Consider the following 15,944-nt stretch of genomic DNA (forward strand, 5'->3'; position numbering starts at 1 on the left):
GGTTGTCCTCTTATGTGTACGCTCTAGTCTGCATGTATAGGCACATACCTCCCCCTCCCCCAGAAACACCACACACACACACACACACACACACACACACACACACACAAAATAAAATATAATAAAAAACATGTTTAAGAAGAATTGTCAGGGTCTGGAGAGATGGCTCAGTCGTTAAGAGCACTGGCAGCTCTTCGAGAGGTCCTGAGTTCAATTCCCAGTAACTACATGGTGGTTCACAACCACCTATAAGGATGATGCCGTCTTCTGGCCTGAGGCTATACATGCAGCAGAGTTCTCATACATTAATTTAAAAAAAAAAAAAGGATTGTCAGGGCTGAGAAGACTTTACTGGGCTCTACTGGTGAAATGCCCACTGCACAAGTGTGAGGTCTTGAGTTTGGGTTCTCAGCATCTATGTTAAAAAAGCTGGGCCTGGCATCTCACATCTACGGCCCTGATGTTTTGGGGAGGGGTAAAGATAAGCAGATCCCTAGAGCTTGCTGGCCAGCCAGTCCAGCCAATCATCAACAGTCTTCAGGCTCAATAAGAGATTGACTTTCAAGAAATTGAAAGCAACTGAAGAAGACAGCAACCCTAATTTCTGGACTCTACATGCATGCACACATATGAGCACATGCACCTACACATGTGTGCACATACACAAGCATGCCATCATACATACACTAAAAAGAGACAGACAGACAGACAGACAGACACACACACACACACACACACACACACACACACACAAATAGACTCTTGAGTTCTTCCCTAAGACAGAGATCCAAAGTGTGGGGGACATTTGAGCCAGGAAGCATACCTGGTCTTCAGGAAGTTTCCCATCATCTTCCAGAATCTGAAAGAGTTCTCCCTCAGCATAGTCTGTCACCACCACCACCTGTGAGGAGAAGGCAGCATGGTACTGACAGGACAGTCCTGCACTCTGTGATTGGGAAATAAATGCCTGGGGTCCTTGGACTTGGAGCAAGGCAACCCAACGAAACGTACCTCTTTGTCAGTCTCAAAGCTGTCAAGCATATGCACAATGTTGGGGTGCCACAGACCCCGCATGATCTCAATCTCTCGCTGCAGATTCCTCAGCTCTTTCTCTGAGCGCCCCAGTTTGGGGATGAACTTCAAGGCCACCACCTGTCAGTTGGTAAAGCGAAGAGTCAAGGCCTAATCACACCATCAAGAAGTGCAGCGAGACTCTCGTAGCAGCTGAGCTGCCTGAGACACATTCTCCATTCTGTCAGGCTGCCTCGAAGCAGCGCTGTAAGTGTGAGGTATCCGGCTTGCATGAGCTACCACACAGGCTGGGGGTGGGCTTTGGCGTTACGGCTGTCTGTCAGTCATTTCTGCTCCTGTAAGTAAACCCTTACTTATACTTGTTTAAGTAACCCCAATAAAACTCACTTGTGCCCCCCCCATGTGTATGCATGTGTGTGTGTGTGTACCAGTATTTCAAGACTTTTTTATCTTAGAGCTCCATGATTCAAGACTTTACAGTTCTTGACCAACTCTTAGTACAAATGTGAACACCTCCTTGCCTCCCACCTCAACTTTCCCCAGGGTACTATGGATTTACTCAGGTTTTGCCAACCCCTCACCAGGGGGAAACAGTTACTGGCACATAGATGCCTTTGATGGGACTCTGGGAGAGGTTTTCTGACCTAAGCAAAGGATTCAAGGTAAGATTTGGGGAAAGGAGAAGGAAAATGTAAAGATGGAAGATCAGATTTCCAGGGGTTATCTTTTCTTAGGTAAATACAAAGGACAGTGATCATTTTTGTCGTTCAGTAGGTGTCAGGGATTATAAGTGATTAAGTGTGAAATACATTTAATCCTCAGACCCTTTCAACCTTCCCCCATCGTACAGGGAAACTAAAGCATGGGGTTGTTAGGTAGTTTGTCCCTAGTTCTAAGGCTGGGATCTGACTCCAAGAAATCCAATTTCTGAGCCAATATACCCTAGGGAGTATGCAACCCTTCTGTCCCAAGGTTTTACTGGACAAGTGAGCCACCAAATCCCACTTAAAAGATATCCTTAGTCACTACCTGAGCACTGTATTTTTTTCGGCCCTTATACACTCTCCCAAAAGAACCTTCTCCAATCATCTCCAAAACGTGGTACTTTTCCATGGCAAGGGTTTCAGGGTCTCTCAGAAGGTAGAAAGAAGACGGTGACGAAGAGCTAAAGATCCAGGGATGGCTCCACGCATCTGGGAGGCCTGGCTCAGAACATGGGAGAAAGATACACGTTGTCTACCTTGCTTTTCCCCGGTTTTCACAATAACCAGGGCCTCAAAAACATGACCAGGATGGAAAGATGATTAGGTCTTAGAGTGTCTCGCCTCCCCACCCAGGCTAGGTGCCCAGAGCACACCGATGTCCCCTTTCCCCTCTCCACCAGCGATGCTCACAAGCTCCTTCCATACTTTCCCAAGTTCCTGACCCCCTCAGCTTGCCCAGCACCGCCACTCTGGTCCCGAGCCGAGGTCCACTAACTTGCCCCCAGCCTAGACGCTCCAAGCTCCCGAGCGGAGGGCTGGCGGCCCCCGGGGCCTCTAGCTGGGTCCCTCCCGGCTGCCTGCGTTACTTTTCTCCATTCCTCGTTGCTGCTGTCCTTAGTTTCCCACACTCTTACCAGTTTTACTCCCTGGAACTGGTCAGAAATTTAAAGGACAAAGCTCTCAGAGGTGTGTGACAGATGCGAACCGCCCATTAGCACTTTCTAGGGCACTTCTGTCGCTTGGCTAGCAGGCCCCACAAAGGATCTAGAGTCTTCAGTTGCCTAGAAACGGCACCAGCTTTCTTTTACCCCGCCCCGCCCTAGTTTTCCGCCTCTAACTTCCCAAAAGGTGTTTCCGGTTCCGGCCAAGAGCCGGAGAAGACATGGCGGCGTCTGCGTCGACAGCTGCTGGGGAAGAGGACTGGTAACTTTGGGTCATAGGTTTTGGCTGACTGCCTGGATCTGGTGCTGGGAACTAGCAACAGCTTCGCACCGCCCGAACCACGGGCATTAAGGGTGGATCAAGGGGCGAGGGATGGAAGAGACCCTGACATCCTTTCGTAGGCGAGCTACTGGACCGGGAACGGAGGGAGGAGGGACGCTGATCTGAGAAGGCACTGGGTCTACGGCGGCCTGGCCAGCTGGGCCCACACCTTATCGATCCCATTGCCCCTCCTGCGGGCCTACCCCTCCCCACTTCTCCCTGATGTGATTTTTCTGGGCCCTGGAGGATGGCTGCTCATCACACCTCCCGCCTCTCAGAACGGACGCCCTCCTCCTGCCCCTAGAATCCTGCCCCTTGGACCAGTCCATTTCTGCCTACGCATTTCTCAATCTTCCCATATCCCCGACAGCACTAATAACTATTGTCAGAAAAGCCTTACTCTCCTCATAAGCCCTCCTACTCTCTCAAGTATTCTCAATAAGAAACCAAAAGCCCTTAAGGACTTTGGGTTTTAGACATAAGATAAAAATGTGCTCACTTCATATTTAATTAGCTTGATGTGATGCTGACCAAACCAGCTAGCTCCTGCGAGTCAGTGTCTATTAAAAAAAAAAAGGTGGGTGTGGCATTACCTCATAGAGTAGTTGGGAAGATGGATCGCCATGGATTTGTAATAATATGCATAAGCCTGCTTTTCATTAATTGCTGACGTATAAGACCTCAAGAAACTAGGTAACAAAAAGGACATCTGTCTGAGTTAAGGCCTTATACTGTTAGTATTAGGACAGCCTACTGCGAACCCCCATCCCCATCCCCACCTCCACCCCCACCTGTAACCTATGACCTTATTTACTCCCAGTCTGTATCTTAAATCCAAGGCTCAGGTAACCTAAGGTGGGCAAAGTACTGAAGGAAGTCTTTTTTTTTTTAATTTGTTTTTTGGGTTTTGGGGGGGGGGTTGTTTTTTTTTTTTTTTTGAGACAGGGTTTCTCTGTGTAGCCCTGGCTGTCCTGGAACTCACTCTGTAGACCAGGCTGGCCTTGAACTCAGAAATCCGCCTGCCTCTGCCTCCCAGAGTGCTAGGATTACAGGTGTGCACCACCACCGCCCGGCTCTGAAGGAAGTCTTAACTGAGGCTGCACCTCGGTGTTATGTTGGTTTAGGAAGCCCAGCCAGCCTAGTGCTTTTCAGTGTTGGGACTTCTAAGATTCTGAAGGAACACCTGAGCCATGATAGAGAAGCATTGTTGTTGTTATTATTATTAAAATAATAAGCTTTATATTTTAAGGATTCTGCCTAAGGCTTAAGAAGAATGCTAATAATAAGCATCACTGATAGAAGTGATACTGGGGTGTGCTCTCTCAATGGAGAGGAAATGTATAAGAAAGCAGATTCAGGTTTCATATCAGCTGCATAGGACTGTGGGCAATCACTCTTCTTTGATGTCCTTACAAATGTTTTTTCTATGTTCAAATGTGAGCCCTCTGATTTATATCAGGACCATGAATCCTGTCTTAGACATGATGATCAGGATTAACTAGACATCCGGGGTTATGTGTTACTCAGAGTCCTCAGACTGCCCTTCTCTGTTTCCTTTTAAGGGGGGGGGGGTCCCTTAGACTAGATACTATGTCTCAGACATTTGTGCACTTTATATAAAGATAAATAAATCATTTATCTCTCTCATAGTAGCCCTAGTGAGCATGCTCTATTTCACTAGGTGGTAAACAGTGTAACTCAGGCTTCTAAAAATAAGTAACCTGACCACATAGCTTGGTAAGTAGTTTCTGCACTACTGTTAGCTACAAGGCCTGTGACTCTTCTAATGCAATATAGCTTTTATATTGCCTAGACCTGTTGAACCTGATCTGTCCTTTGAGGATGCTTAAACTGACTGGTGCTGACAAAGTTATTGTCAGTACCCAGAACACAGGGATCTGTGCTAAACAGTAGTATAGGAAGGCAGGAGTCGTATGGATAACCTTGTTAATAATGAATGCATGTCATATATGTAGGTCAGATGGAAACCCACTAAAGGATAACTTAAGCTATAGAAATTTAAGCAGGGAGCCAGGTTCTGGCTCCAATTGGTCCCATTCCTCCTGGGTTAAGGTTTGGCTTGGTTAGTTTTAACTCTTTGGGAATGTATTTTCTCCAGTTGGCAGTGTGATCTCTAAAAATTTAATCCCTATGCTTTCTACCTGGCCAGTTGACAACTTGAAGAAACATTTCCCAATTTTAAAGAATAATTTGGCCAGAGAATGTATTCTAGGAGGTATTTTTAGGAGTCAGTCTTCATCAGCCTTGGCAGCTTCAGCAGGGAGAGCTGCAGTGGTGACTCAGTTTCCCCCTTACTCTCCAGGGTCCTTCCCTCTGAAGTTGAAGTATTAGAGTCTATCTATCTGGATGAGCTACAGGTGATGAAAGGGACCGGCAGGTAGGTATTCAGCCAGGGGCGGGCAGGGGTCTCAGTCGTAAGAGAATTCTGCACAGAATCTGGACTTAGGATACCATGAGCCTCCCCTTGCGGAGGTGAGGTTTGTCTACCATTCCTTTAATCCTCCCTCCCAGCCCCCCTCAGAGAAGCAATTCCAATGTGCATTCCTCTGCCTGCTTTACTGTCTCACACCCTCCTCCCTAGCTTTCAAGCCCCTGCCCAGTCACATCCTGCGTCTTCACTTCATCCACCTGCAGATCACCTTGGGAGATCTTTATCACTCTGCACCCTGCCACCGCAGAGGTCCAAGATTCGCAGTTTGTGTGCTTTACTCTGGTTCTTCGGATCCCAGTACAGGTGAGGCTTGTGCACAGCAGTAGAGGGAGGGAAGGGAGAGTCTCTGAGTGCATCACTTGAATGACAGATCGGTTGCTTCTCTGCATTAGTATCCCCATGAGGTGCCACAGATCTCCATCCGCAACCCTCGAGGACTTTCAGATGAGCAGATCCACAAGTAAGTAGTCGTGGATCTAGTTGGAGCAGGGACAATTCAAAATTCAGCTCTGCCTGCGGACGGAACAGGGGTTGCTTTAATATTGACTGCTCGGTTTTTCCCCAGGATCTCACAGGCCCTGGGCCATGTGGCCAAGGAAGGACTAGGCACCGCCATGCTCTATGAACTCATTGAGGTAAAGTGTGATGCCTGGTAGTGGCCTTCCTTTCAGACAACATTATATCTGTAGCTAGTGCATTTAGTTTTTGTTTGCATAAGACCGAAATTAGTTTAGAAAGGTAATTCCCATGTCTCAGAAAAAAATGTAGTTGAGTAGCGCCCCCTGGGGTTGTCAGCAGCTTGAGAAAGTCCTTCTCCTCTTTGAATTTGTTGTGGGGGTTTTTGTTGTTCATTTGTTTTATTCTATTTATTTACTTAGTTGTTCTTTCTTTTCTTTCTCTTTTTGTTGTTTATTTGTTTAGTTTTGGTTTTAGACAGGGTTTCTATTGCTGTGATAAAAACACCATGATCGCCCGGTGGTGGCGCACGCCTGTAATCCCAGCACTCTGGGAGGCAGAGGCGGATTTCTGAGTTCGAGGCCAGCCTGGTCTACAGAGTGAGTTCCAGGACAGCCAGGGCTATACAGAGAAACCCTGTCTCGAAAAAACCAAATCCAAAAAAAGAAAAAGAAAAAAAAACCCACCATTATCAAAAGTATCTTAAAAGGAATGATTTATTTGGTGTTTTTTGTTTGTTTGTTTGTTTTGTTTTGTTTTTTCGAGACAGGGTTTCTCTGTGCAGCCCTGGCTGTCCTGGAACTTACTCTGTAGACCAAGCTGGCCTCAAACTCAGAAATCCACTTGCTTCTACCTCCCAGAGTGCTGGGATTACAGGCGTGCACCACCACTGACCAAAAGGAATTATTTAAATTCCTAAATTACTTAGAAAGTATTTATGTCATCCTTCCAAGAACAGTGCATGACTGAGGGGAGTGAGAGCAGTACCTTAAAGCAGGAACCCGGAGGCAGGAGGAAGCCATGAAGGCTGCTACTTACTGGCTTGATCCTTCTGATTTGCACAACCTGTTTTCTTAAAGCTCCCAGGACCACCAACCCAAGGGATGGCCCACCCACAGTGGGCTGAGCCCTTCTCCCTCAGTCATTAATTAAGAAAATGCCTTCCATTTTGCTAAACATTTGCCATAGGCAATGGCTTGCCTACAGGCCATTTTTATGGAGGTATTTTCTCAGTTTTGGTTCTCAGATGATTCGAGACAGGGTTTTACCATGTAGTCCTGCTGGCCTGAAAGAGTCATCTGCCTCTGCCTCCCACCTGCTGGGATTAAGGATGTATGTCCCCCTGGACCCTGCGTTTTCTCTGCTTCAATTTCAGCATTTTCTTTTTTTTTCTATACTGTGGTTCAAGCCTAAGACTTACAAATATTAGGCAAGTGCTCTACTACTGAGTTATATCTGTAACGTTTTTTAAAACTTTTTAATTCTGAGAATGAGTCACAAAGTGGTCAAGCAGGCCTCAAATTTGTGACATCCTGTCCCTGTCTCCCAGGTAGTTGGTATTACAAGCCAAGCCATAGTGGTGCACACTTGTGCTCCTAGCACTTGGGAGGTGGAAGCAAGAGAATCCATAAGTTCAAAGCACCTTTAGCTACACAGCAAGTTCAAGGATTGCTTGGGCTATATCAGACTCTATCTTTAGAAAAGAGAAAGAAAATTGTATATATATTTTTTCAAAGATTTATTTATTATATGTGACTACACTGTAGCTGTCTTCAGACACCAGAAGAGGGCGTCAGATCCCATTACAGATGGTTGTGAGCCACCATGTGGTTGCTGGGATTTGAACTCAGGATCTTTGACAGAGCAGTCAGTGCTCTTAACAGCTGAGCCATCTCTCCAGCCCTTGTATATTCTTTTTTGTTAACAACTCACGTGACACAAAGGCAGAGTAACAAAATACGTAGCTAAGTTTTCTTGTTTGAGGTTAAAAACACACAAGCAAGGTCACCCTGTTTCCTACTTAGGGTTCATTAGGGAAAATATTCAGAGAACAGTGAGGACAGGCAGTGGAGTTAGAGATCGGGCGTATAGGGCACTGTAGCCTCCCTAGGTCAGAGCCCAGTGCAGCTTCTGAAATTCCAGTGTTAGCTATGCAAGTGCATGCTTCATAGAGCAACTTGATGCTTTTGATTGCTGACCATTTGGGTTGTCTGTTTGAACAAATGCATTGCCCCATGGGGGAATTTTACTTGAAGAAAGTTAAGAAAGGCCTCTGAGGCCCAGCTCAGTGGTGTGTGCAAATCTGAAGGAAAAGGATCTCTTGAGTCCAAGAACTTGGGCCAAGGCAACAAAGCATGACTCCTGGTTCAAACAAAACCAAAAGAGGCATCTCAAAAATGAAAATGAGGTGTGTTTGTTTAGTTTTGTTTTGTACTTTTAAGACCGTCTCACTGTGTAGCCCAAGCTGGCCTCAAACTCAAAGCAGTCCTCTTCCCTCAGCTTCCCAGATGTTGGGGCTGAAGCTACCATGCCATGTGTCAGTGACAATGAGTTTTGGGTATTTTTTCTCTCCATGGTAATAATTTTATCTCTAAGTATATTAAATGTGACTTATCAAGAGAAGTAATTGACTTAGATTTTGAAACCAGGAAGGCCAAGTGAGGAGGTGCGGAGAGGGATCCTTGCAAGGCAAACATTACCAGGATAGGAATGTATAAACAATAGGTAAAAAAAATTAGGCTCGGTGATATCCATCACATCCAGCCAGCTAGTCCTGGAAGAAGTGGCATGTGTCCCCGGTCTCCTGCCTCCTGTCACAGCAACATCTTCTCTCCTTTCAGAAAGGGAAGGAGATTCTCACAGATAACAACATTCCCCATGGTCAGTGTGTCATCTGCCTGTACGGCTTCCAGGTGGGTTTTTGGGGATCTGGGATGCGGTTGAGCAGACAGGAAGGGCTAGTGAGTGGACACTAATGCGGGCCGTGTGTCTGTCTTCCTACAGGAAAAGGAGGCCTTTACCAAAACACCGTGTTACCACTACTTTCACTGCCATTGCCTCGCCAGGTACATCCAGCACATGGAACAAGAGCTGGACACCCAGGAGCAGGAGCAGGAGCGACAGCATGCTGTCGCCAAGCAGGTAGACATCGCCAGACCCTCTGTCGCGCCTGGTCCCCGTGACTTTCATCTCCGTCTCCATCCCTCCACTCCGGCGGCCTTTCATCTTTTTAGTTGTAGATACCTTTGAGATTAATTCTTATCCCTGTCCAGAAAGGCATCCTTGTATGCTGACGTGGCATGTGGCGCTGCAGCCTTTCCACCATCTCCTGAGGCAGCCCTTCCCTCTGTCCCACCTCACTGCTGAGCAGCTAACACTTGTGCCCTCTGATCCCAACCCTCTAAAGACTGGGCTGGCCAACAGGGATCAGGATGTGATTTCTCCTCTTGTTCTAGAAGGCAGTCGGTGTGCAGTGTCCTGTGTGCAGGGAGCCCCTTGTGTATGATCTCGCCTCGCTGAAAGCAGCCCCTGAACCCCAACAACCCATGGTAAGGGACTTCCTTTTGCTCTAGGTCAGGCATTCTCTAAGGAGAGAGAAATGCCATCTTGTCTCTGCTGAATTCTCTGGAGTTTGGTTTGACTTGCTTAAGACTATTCTGCAAAGCCACAGCCCACCCCCCCACTCCCCCCACCCCCACCCTGAGCCTAAGGCGTCAGAAGCCCAACTCTGAAGAACAAAACCAAGAACTCAATATTGGGGATGTGGCTCATTTGGTGGTGCACTTGCCTAACACACATAAAGCCCTAGGTTTGATCCCTAGCACTGCATTAAAAACCCTGGTATGGTGGTACACTCACATAATCATGGCACTCAGGAAGGATAAGCAATTTCAGGTCATACTTGGCCATGTGGTGAGTTTGAGCCCATTCTGGGCTATATGAAACTCTTGTCTAAAACAAAACAAAAAACTAGGAACCTTGTACAGTTCGCTACGACTATCCTAGAAGAGTTAGATGACTATCCAAGTCATCTGTCTGCTTTCTCATTTTGTTTCTTTTTCTCCTGCCATTCTGCTTCCTTTCCTCCAAGGAACTATACCAACCCAGTGCAGAGAGCTTGCGCCAACAGGAAGAGCTCAAACGGCTGTATCAGAGGCAGCAGGAAAAGGGTGGCATCATCGACCTTGAGGCTGAACGGAACCGATATTTCATTAGCCTTCAGCAGGTGAGGAAAGGGACGGAAGGGTTCCCCTTCGGGCTTCAATGCCTCCAGCATTCTTACGGATGCCGTGGCCCTAGGTGTGCTTCCGTCTACTATCGAGGTTGTAGGTTGACAGTGGTGGCTGATAGTGGATGGGGGGAACCCCGTGATAGTGGGGGGGGACCCCGTGATGCATCACCTCTGCCTCTCCTCTCTCCAGCCTCCTGCTGCTCTTGAACCTGAGTCAGTTGTAGATGTCTCCAGAGGACCCCAGCCACCCAATGCCCTTTCTGTAGAGCAATCTACTTCCCTAGCTGCCCAATCAACTCTGCCAACTCCTTTACCCATGGCTACCCAGTATGTGTATGAGAAGACTTCGGGGGCTGGGCCAAATCAACAGAGGCCGGGTGAGGCCCAGAAATCTGTGCTAGATCCTCCACGACCTGGTCGTGGCTCCTGGAGACAGTATGATCGGAGGCACCCAAAAGGAGGGGAATGCTGCGCCCCAAAGGGTACCAGTGAAATCCACGAACTGCCACCTCCTGAGAAGCCTCTCAAGGAGACTGTGGACTTAAAGGCAGAACCCCGTAACAAAGGGCTCACAGGCCATCCTCAGGAGAAGGGGCCTGGTAGCTGGCAGGGCCCCTCAGCTCGCAGGACTCGGGACTGTGCTCGCTGGGAACGCTCCAAAAACCGTACACCGGGTTCTTCCTATCCCCACCTACCTCGGGGCCAGGGAGCATACCGGTCTGGTACTCGCAGGGAGCCCCTGGGCTTGGAATCTGAGGAAGGTTCCTAGCAGTACTGTTGGGGGACAGGGAATTGGGGTGGGAGGGAGGCAATAAAGAAATATGACCTTTGCTCAACAGCATCTAGCTTATGTTGTATGACTCTTTATGGTAAAGGGCTGCCACCTTTCTCTTAAGTCTGTTCACCAAAGGCACTAGGGTAAAAAGGGTTTTCCCTGCCAGCACGGTCAGTTCTGAGGAGGTTGACATTTGTGCAGAATGCTTAGAAAGTACCATAGCGTTATCACTCTGTCCATACTCACATTTGCACACATGCATTGTTCAGCTGACTGGTTGTTTTGAGATAAACAAGGTACCGTGTAGCACAGACTAGCCACAAGCTTTATCTAGCTGAAGAACTCCAGGTCTTTCACCTCTGCCTCCTGACTGCTCGGACTCCAGCCCTAGCATTGCTGTCAGGGCCAGTTTGTGCGTGCTAGTCAAGCATTCTACCAACTAAGCCGCATCCCAAGCCTTCTGTTGTTTTAAGGGGGAAAAGGCCCAGTCATGGTGTTCAGGTTGGTCTTAGGATTCTTTCTCTAGAATTATTGAGTACACTGTAGCTGTCTTCAGACACATCAGAAGAGGGCATCAGATCCCATTACAGATGGTCGTGAGCCACCATATGGTTGCTAGGAACTGAACTCAGGACCTCTGAAAGAGCAGTCAGTGCTCTTAACCACTGAGCCATCTCTCCAGCCCTGATCTTAAGATTTTTTAACACTCTTGCTACCTTAGCTTCCTATGTTTTAGAATTAAAACTGTGTACCACTTGCATGCCTTTAATCCGAGCACTCAGGAAAGAGAAGCAGGCAGATCTTCAGTCTGGTTTATAGAGCAAGTTCCAGGACAGCGAGGGCTATACAGAGAACCCCATCTCAAAAACAAAACAAATAAACTAATGAGGGGAGGGGGAAGTGTGTCCACAACACCAGGCAACAGTGTATCTTACTTGGGGGCCTTTCCTCACTGCATGTTTTTCCCATTAACACTCATTCCCATCCCCTCGCTCAGGCTGTGGCCCTGTCACTTGTAGATGTAGATCTTGTAGGCACCTGCTAAGGCAACTCCTCTTTTATTCTCAAGTACAAACACAGCAATGGAGGGAGGAGAGTCACAAACTGGACTAGTGTGACAGTTGCTTATGGAGTTTCTGAGAGCAGATCATGGCCTGGTGGGTCACCTCAGGGATTCAACATTCTGAACAGCCCCGATGGGGTCATTTTTATACAGCATGAAGTAGCCTTGCACCTGGGCAGGACTAATCTGGGATGTAGCTTTAAGGACATGTTCAGCAAAGTTCTCAGCCAAAGAAGGTGCTTGCCCTGGATAGAACCTCTGGAACATCTGGGTCAGCTGCCAGTGTGAGCAGTAGCCCACATACTCCTTCAGATCTACTCGCCCAGGACGTATCAGGGCAGGATCCAGCCTAAGAGGAAAAGCAGAGTCACAGCCAGCAGTCCTGCTAGCTCCCGAGAGCCTCCTCTACCCCCAGCTCTCCCAGGGCGGACGAGTGGAGCTTTGCCTTCCTGTCTCACCTGTCAATGTAGTTGGTGGTCATGAACACAATTCGTGCCTCGGTGGAGGCTACACCATCCAAAGCATTAAGCAGTCCACTGAAGGTGAGACGACCTAGTCCTTGGTACTTTATAGGGTCTAGAGGATGACAGGAATGTGAGAGGTCATGACTCAGTTAAAATCGTGCCCTAAATCCCCCCTCAGCTCCCTATTTATCAGGGCCTCTTATTGCTGACTCGGGTCTCTGAAAATGTTCCTCATTTACTTCCGACCCCCAGAGTCTCAAATAACTACTTCCCTCGGTCAGGAAAATAGTTCTGTGGTTAAAACAAACAAACAGTTACAGAAGCCTCAAGACCCAAGTTTGATCTCAGAATCCAAGTAAAAAGCTGGATGCAGTGGCTTCCAGTGGCACATACCTAACTAAATATTAAGGCATGTTGAAGGCAGAGACAGGAGGATAGCAACAAGAGACAAAGGAAGCAAGGTGAGAACTGACTTGGCGACGTTCTCTGACCCCCACATGCATGTGCCTGCACACACATGCACACTAAACTAAAAACTAAAGACGCCCCATCCCCAGCTCACTCACTCTCCACGGCCAAGTCTCTACTGAGAAAAGCAGCATCCACATCTTCCAGGAGCACCAAGCTCTGCTGTGGTGCTACGCTCAGTAGATGGTTGAGCCGGTCATCTGAGAGGCTAGAGTCTGTGAGGCTGAGCAGGCAGATGCTGTGTTCCAGTTCTCCAGCCAGGGCTGTTCTGTGGACAGTGACATGGAAGGAGGTCCTATGCAACCTGAAGACTTTGGGACTCGTAGGAGGTAGGCTGCAAAGGCCTATGTTTCCTATACCACCCACTTGATGTATACCTATGGATCTCAGGTTTACCCTAATTCTTGGTTCCCAGATTCATTTCTCTTTTAATGCTTTCAGCCCAGTTTTTCTGCAAAGGCTGTTTCTCAGAGTTAAGAGAATTTGACTACTCACATAAAACTGCTCTTGCCACAACCAGGGGGCCCATACAGAAGGTAGCCACGTCTGTAGGGAATGCCTAGGGATATAACCAGGATAAACAAGACCTAAGGTGAATCATGCACTCCGGCCCAGGTGTCCACATTTACCCTCAGCTCCGTTCCCTGTTAGTGGTCCTAGAGTCAGAAAAAGATATCCTCATAGACAAGCTTTCTTTCCCTTTCACCTGAGCTAGAATTTTCTGTAACTTCACTTAGCTACAGACTCGCCTAGATTTCAGCTGCTGCTTACCTCTGTCAATGTACCACTTGGGGTTGTCAATAAATTCCCGGATATCTTTGACAATTCGGTCAGCCAGACCCCGCTGTAGGACTACAGAATCTAGTGGCCGGCGTCGGCGTGGATAACCGAAGGTGCGCCATTCAGAACCCACAGCTGTGTACATCACAGTCTTCCCTTCCTCCTGCTGCAGGGCCAGTGCTCGAGCTGGGAGCGAGGGAGTGAGACAGTAAGTCTCTTGATGACAGCTGATGCTTCAGTTAGGTAGAGCTCTGAATTGGTCCCTTATCCCAGGACGTGGACCCTTGTCCCCCACTCCAAGCAGCAGATGCTCAACACCCCCATTCCTGATAGCCTGCCTGTCCCATCTCATACCTTCCTCCAGAATGTTGAAGAAAACCTTTCGGTCAGTGCCCAGGGCTGTGAAGGTGACAGATTCCCAAGGAGTCCCCGTTTGCAAGTCTACCATCTGCATGTCTCGGTTTCGTTCTACCCGGATCCATTTTCCCTGATACCTGAATAAAATTGTCAAAGTGACCCATTTTCCTCCATTGATCGACCCTCTCCTCAGAGCCCTTTCTAGCTTCCAATCTTACCAAATGAAGTGGTTTCCAGGGCTGGGGATAAATTCAAACTTGGTGGAGATCCGGCCACTTTCGTGCTGAAGGTATGAGGTTTCAACACTGAGGTGCTGAGTGCGGGTGCTGTGTCGGGTGAGCCAGCTAAGCAACCAGGCATAGCTTCTGTCTCTAGCAGGGACTTCCAGTGTGATCATGTAATGGCGCCGGAATGCTACTAGACCCAACTGGGCTCCTTTCCGGGCCACAGCCAGAGCTGTACCCACACCTACCAGCCCAAATCCAGCCCCAAAGTAGGGATTGTCTTTGAGGGCCAGAACAAAGTCTGTAAATGGCATCTTGAAAGGAAAAAACACAGATGCTTACAGGCTCTGGGGCACTGTCAAAACCTAGGTATGGAGAGCAGCAGAACTGGAAGAAAACATAAGACTAGTTTAGAAATTAGACCAATCAATCCACTCCTTCCCACAGAAGCAAGATGGACAGGTCAGCAAGACTGTGTCAGTGTCCTTTTGTGGAGTAGGAATGGTGTTGGAATGCCAGGGCAAACACCCCAGGTACTTCAATCCTTAATCTTCAGATAGACCTTTTGCCAGAATACCATTTTGGAGAGTTTCTAGACTCCAAAAAGCAATATAACCAGCTCCACACCAGAATCCTGGAAAGGCAAGACTTTGGTCCCTGGCAAGAGCTGAGACAGAAGGGTCCCCCACTGAATGGAATCAGCTACGGGTGATTTTTCCATTGATCTGTCAATCACCACACGCCTTACCATCAGAAATGCATTTCAAATATTCTCTCCCTTATACCCCGTTCCTAATGTCCTGTACAGACTTTTATTACTTCTCACCTAAACTATTTCATGCAAGTTATTTTGGTTCTAGAGGAGATATTTGAATGGACCTTCATCATCCAAACCCACCAAACCCCACCCAACCCACTTCGGTGCCTGCATCATCCAAACCCACCAAACCCCACCCAACCCACTTCAATTCTGTCACTTGTTACTCCAGCACCCTCCGTGGCTTGCTCCCATTGGATTCAAGTACCACAGCCTCAAGGATGTCCACATCAGAATACCTACTTTTACTGTAAAATCACTACCTACCTCTGGCTCACTCAGTTCTGTTGGTACCGAATGACCCCTTTATTCCAGGCATTCTTTTTAACTGAGGTCTTATAGGCTACTTCTTCCACGGAGCCTTTTTCAAATTCAACCCAATGTGACTAAGCTTAACCAAGACAATGCCCAAGGGGACAAAAAGGCAGATTATTTCCAGCACACCTCTCCTGCAACACTCCTCCACCGCCACTTTGTCCTCCGCCTGGCACGCCGGGCCACCGGTGAATTGACAGCCGTGACCTCCGCTAAGGCTCGGAGCTGAGATCCAGAATTCCAAAGCACCTTTGCATGGAGAGCCTCTGACGAAGATCTCCTGGCCCCCGGCTCCGGACCCTGACACACAGCAGCTGACTCCGGGACACACTATACAACCCAGCTCGCGCTTCCAGGAACGTGGTCGGGAGAAACCTGTCACTCCGCCCCCTTAGCTCCATGACTCTCTGGCCCTCAGACTCGATGGTTTCACCAGGCCTCCTCGGAGGTAGCGCCGCTAGGCCCGCCCTGAGTGCTGCATCTACTTCCTGCCACACCCACCACGAAGTCCTTGCCACTCTTCCCTGCAATTCTCGATGGTTC

General features: G+C 48.2%; 3 protein-coding genes across 6 annotated transcripts in view; 1 reads left to right on the plus strand and 2 right to left on the minus strand.

Moving 5' to 3' along the window:
• The window catches only part of Stk36 (serine/threonine kinase 36), a 29,352-nt gene extending 26,543 nt beyond the window's left edge, over positions 1 to 2,809 (minus strand). Inside the window, exons 1-4 of the mRNA XM_052193321.1 lie at positions 2,651 to 2,809; positions 2,062 to 2,234; positions 1,012 to 1,152; positions 824 to 901 (exon numbers count right to left, since the gene is read on the minus strand). Of these exons, the coding sequence (XP_052049281.1) occupies positions 824 to 901; positions 1,012 to 1,152; positions 2,062 to 2,145 (303 nt within the window). The 5' untranslated portion in view covers positions 2,146 to 2,234; positions 2,651 to 2,809. The remainder of the gene's footprint in view (positions 1 to 823; positions 902 to 1,011; positions 1,153 to 2,061; positions 2,235 to 2,650) is intronic.
• Positions 2,810 to 2,877: 68 nt separating this feature from the next.
• Positions 2,878 to 10,952, plus strand: Rnf25 (ring finger protein 25). Of its 2 annotated transcripts, none has more exons than XM_052193696.1 (10): positions 2,878 to 2,939; positions 5,323 to 5,397; positions 5,655 to 5,754; positions 5,844 to 5,911; positions 6,017 to 6,086; positions 8,748 to 8,819; positions 8,911 to 9,048; positions 9,363 to 9,455; positions 9,998 to 10,132; positions 10,329 to 10,952. In XM_052193696.1, exons 1-10 carry the CDS (start codon positions 2,899 to 2,901, stop codon positions 10,905 to 10,907), a joined length of 1,371 nt encoding a protein of 456 aa, XP_052049656.1. In that variant the 5' UTR covers positions 2,878 to 2,898; the 3' UTR covers positions 10,908 to 10,952. The 2 variants fall into 2 exon arrangements, with proteins under 2 accessions (XP_052049656.1, XP_052049657.1); XM_052193697.1 differs by having other exon boundaries at positions 2,884 to 2,939; positions 9,366 to 9,455.
• A 759-nt stretch (positions 10,953 to 11,711) lies between these two features.
• Positions 11,712 to 15,921, minus strand: LOC127693018 (mitochondrial chaperone BCS1). 3 transcript variants are annotated; one of them, XM_052193700.1, is made up of 8 exons: positions 15,651 to 15,921; positions 14,264 to 14,656; positions 14,043 to 14,182; positions 13,680 to 13,874; positions 13,404 to 13,467; positions 13,007 to 13,176; positions 12,435 to 12,552; positions 11,712 to 12,325 (listed from the first exon to the last, which is right to left on the minus strand). In XM_052193700.1, exons 2-8 carry the CDS (start codon positions 14,581 to 14,583, stop codon positions 12,076 to 12,078), a joined length of 1,257 nt encoding a protein of 418 aa, XP_052049660.1. In that variant the 5' UTR covers positions 14,584 to 14,656; positions 15,651 to 15,921; the 3' UTR covers positions 11,712 to 12,075. The 3 variants fall into 3 exon arrangements, with proteins under 3 accessions (XP_052049660.1, XP_052049658.1, XP_052049659.1); XM_052193698.1 differs by having other exon boundaries at positions 15,531 to 15,921; XM_052193699.1 differs by having other exon boundaries at positions 15,354 to 15,921.
• Positions 15,922 to 15,944: the final 23 nt, after the last annotated feature.

Source organism: Apodemus sylvaticus, chromosome 9 (genome assembly GCF_947179515.1).
Source record: "Apodemus sylvaticus chromosome 9, mApoSyl1.1, whole genome shotgun sequence".
NCBI classification, from domain to species: Eukaryota; Metazoa; Chordata; class Mammalia; order Rodentia; family Muridae; genus Apodemus; species Apodemus sylvaticus.

Coding starts and splice junctions, on each gene's coding strand:
- Rnf25 (XM_052193696.1), top strand. CDS start 2,899: ATGGCGGCGTCTGCGTCGACAGCTGCTGGGGAAGAGGACTG. Junction 2,940..5,322: donor GCTGCTGGGGAAGAGGACTG/GTAACTTTGGGT, acceptor CTTACTCTCCAG/GGTCCTTCCCTCTGAAGTTG. Junction 5,912..6,016: donor TCAGATGAGCAGATCCACAA/GTAAGTAGTCGT, acceptor GTTTTTCCCCAG/GATCTCACAGGCCCTGGGCC.
- LOC127693018 (XM_052193700.1), bottom strand. CDS start 14,583: ATGCCATTTACAGACTTTGTTCTGGCCCTCAAAGACAATCCCTACTTT. Junction 12,553..13,006: donor TAGAGACTTGGCCGTGGAGA/GTGAGTGAGCTG, acceptor GTCATCCTCTAG/ACCCTATAAAGTACCAAGGA. Junction 12,326..12,434: donor ACCACCAACTACATTGACAG/GTGAGACAGGAA, acceptor TTTTCCTCTTAG/GCTGGATCCTGCCCTGATAC.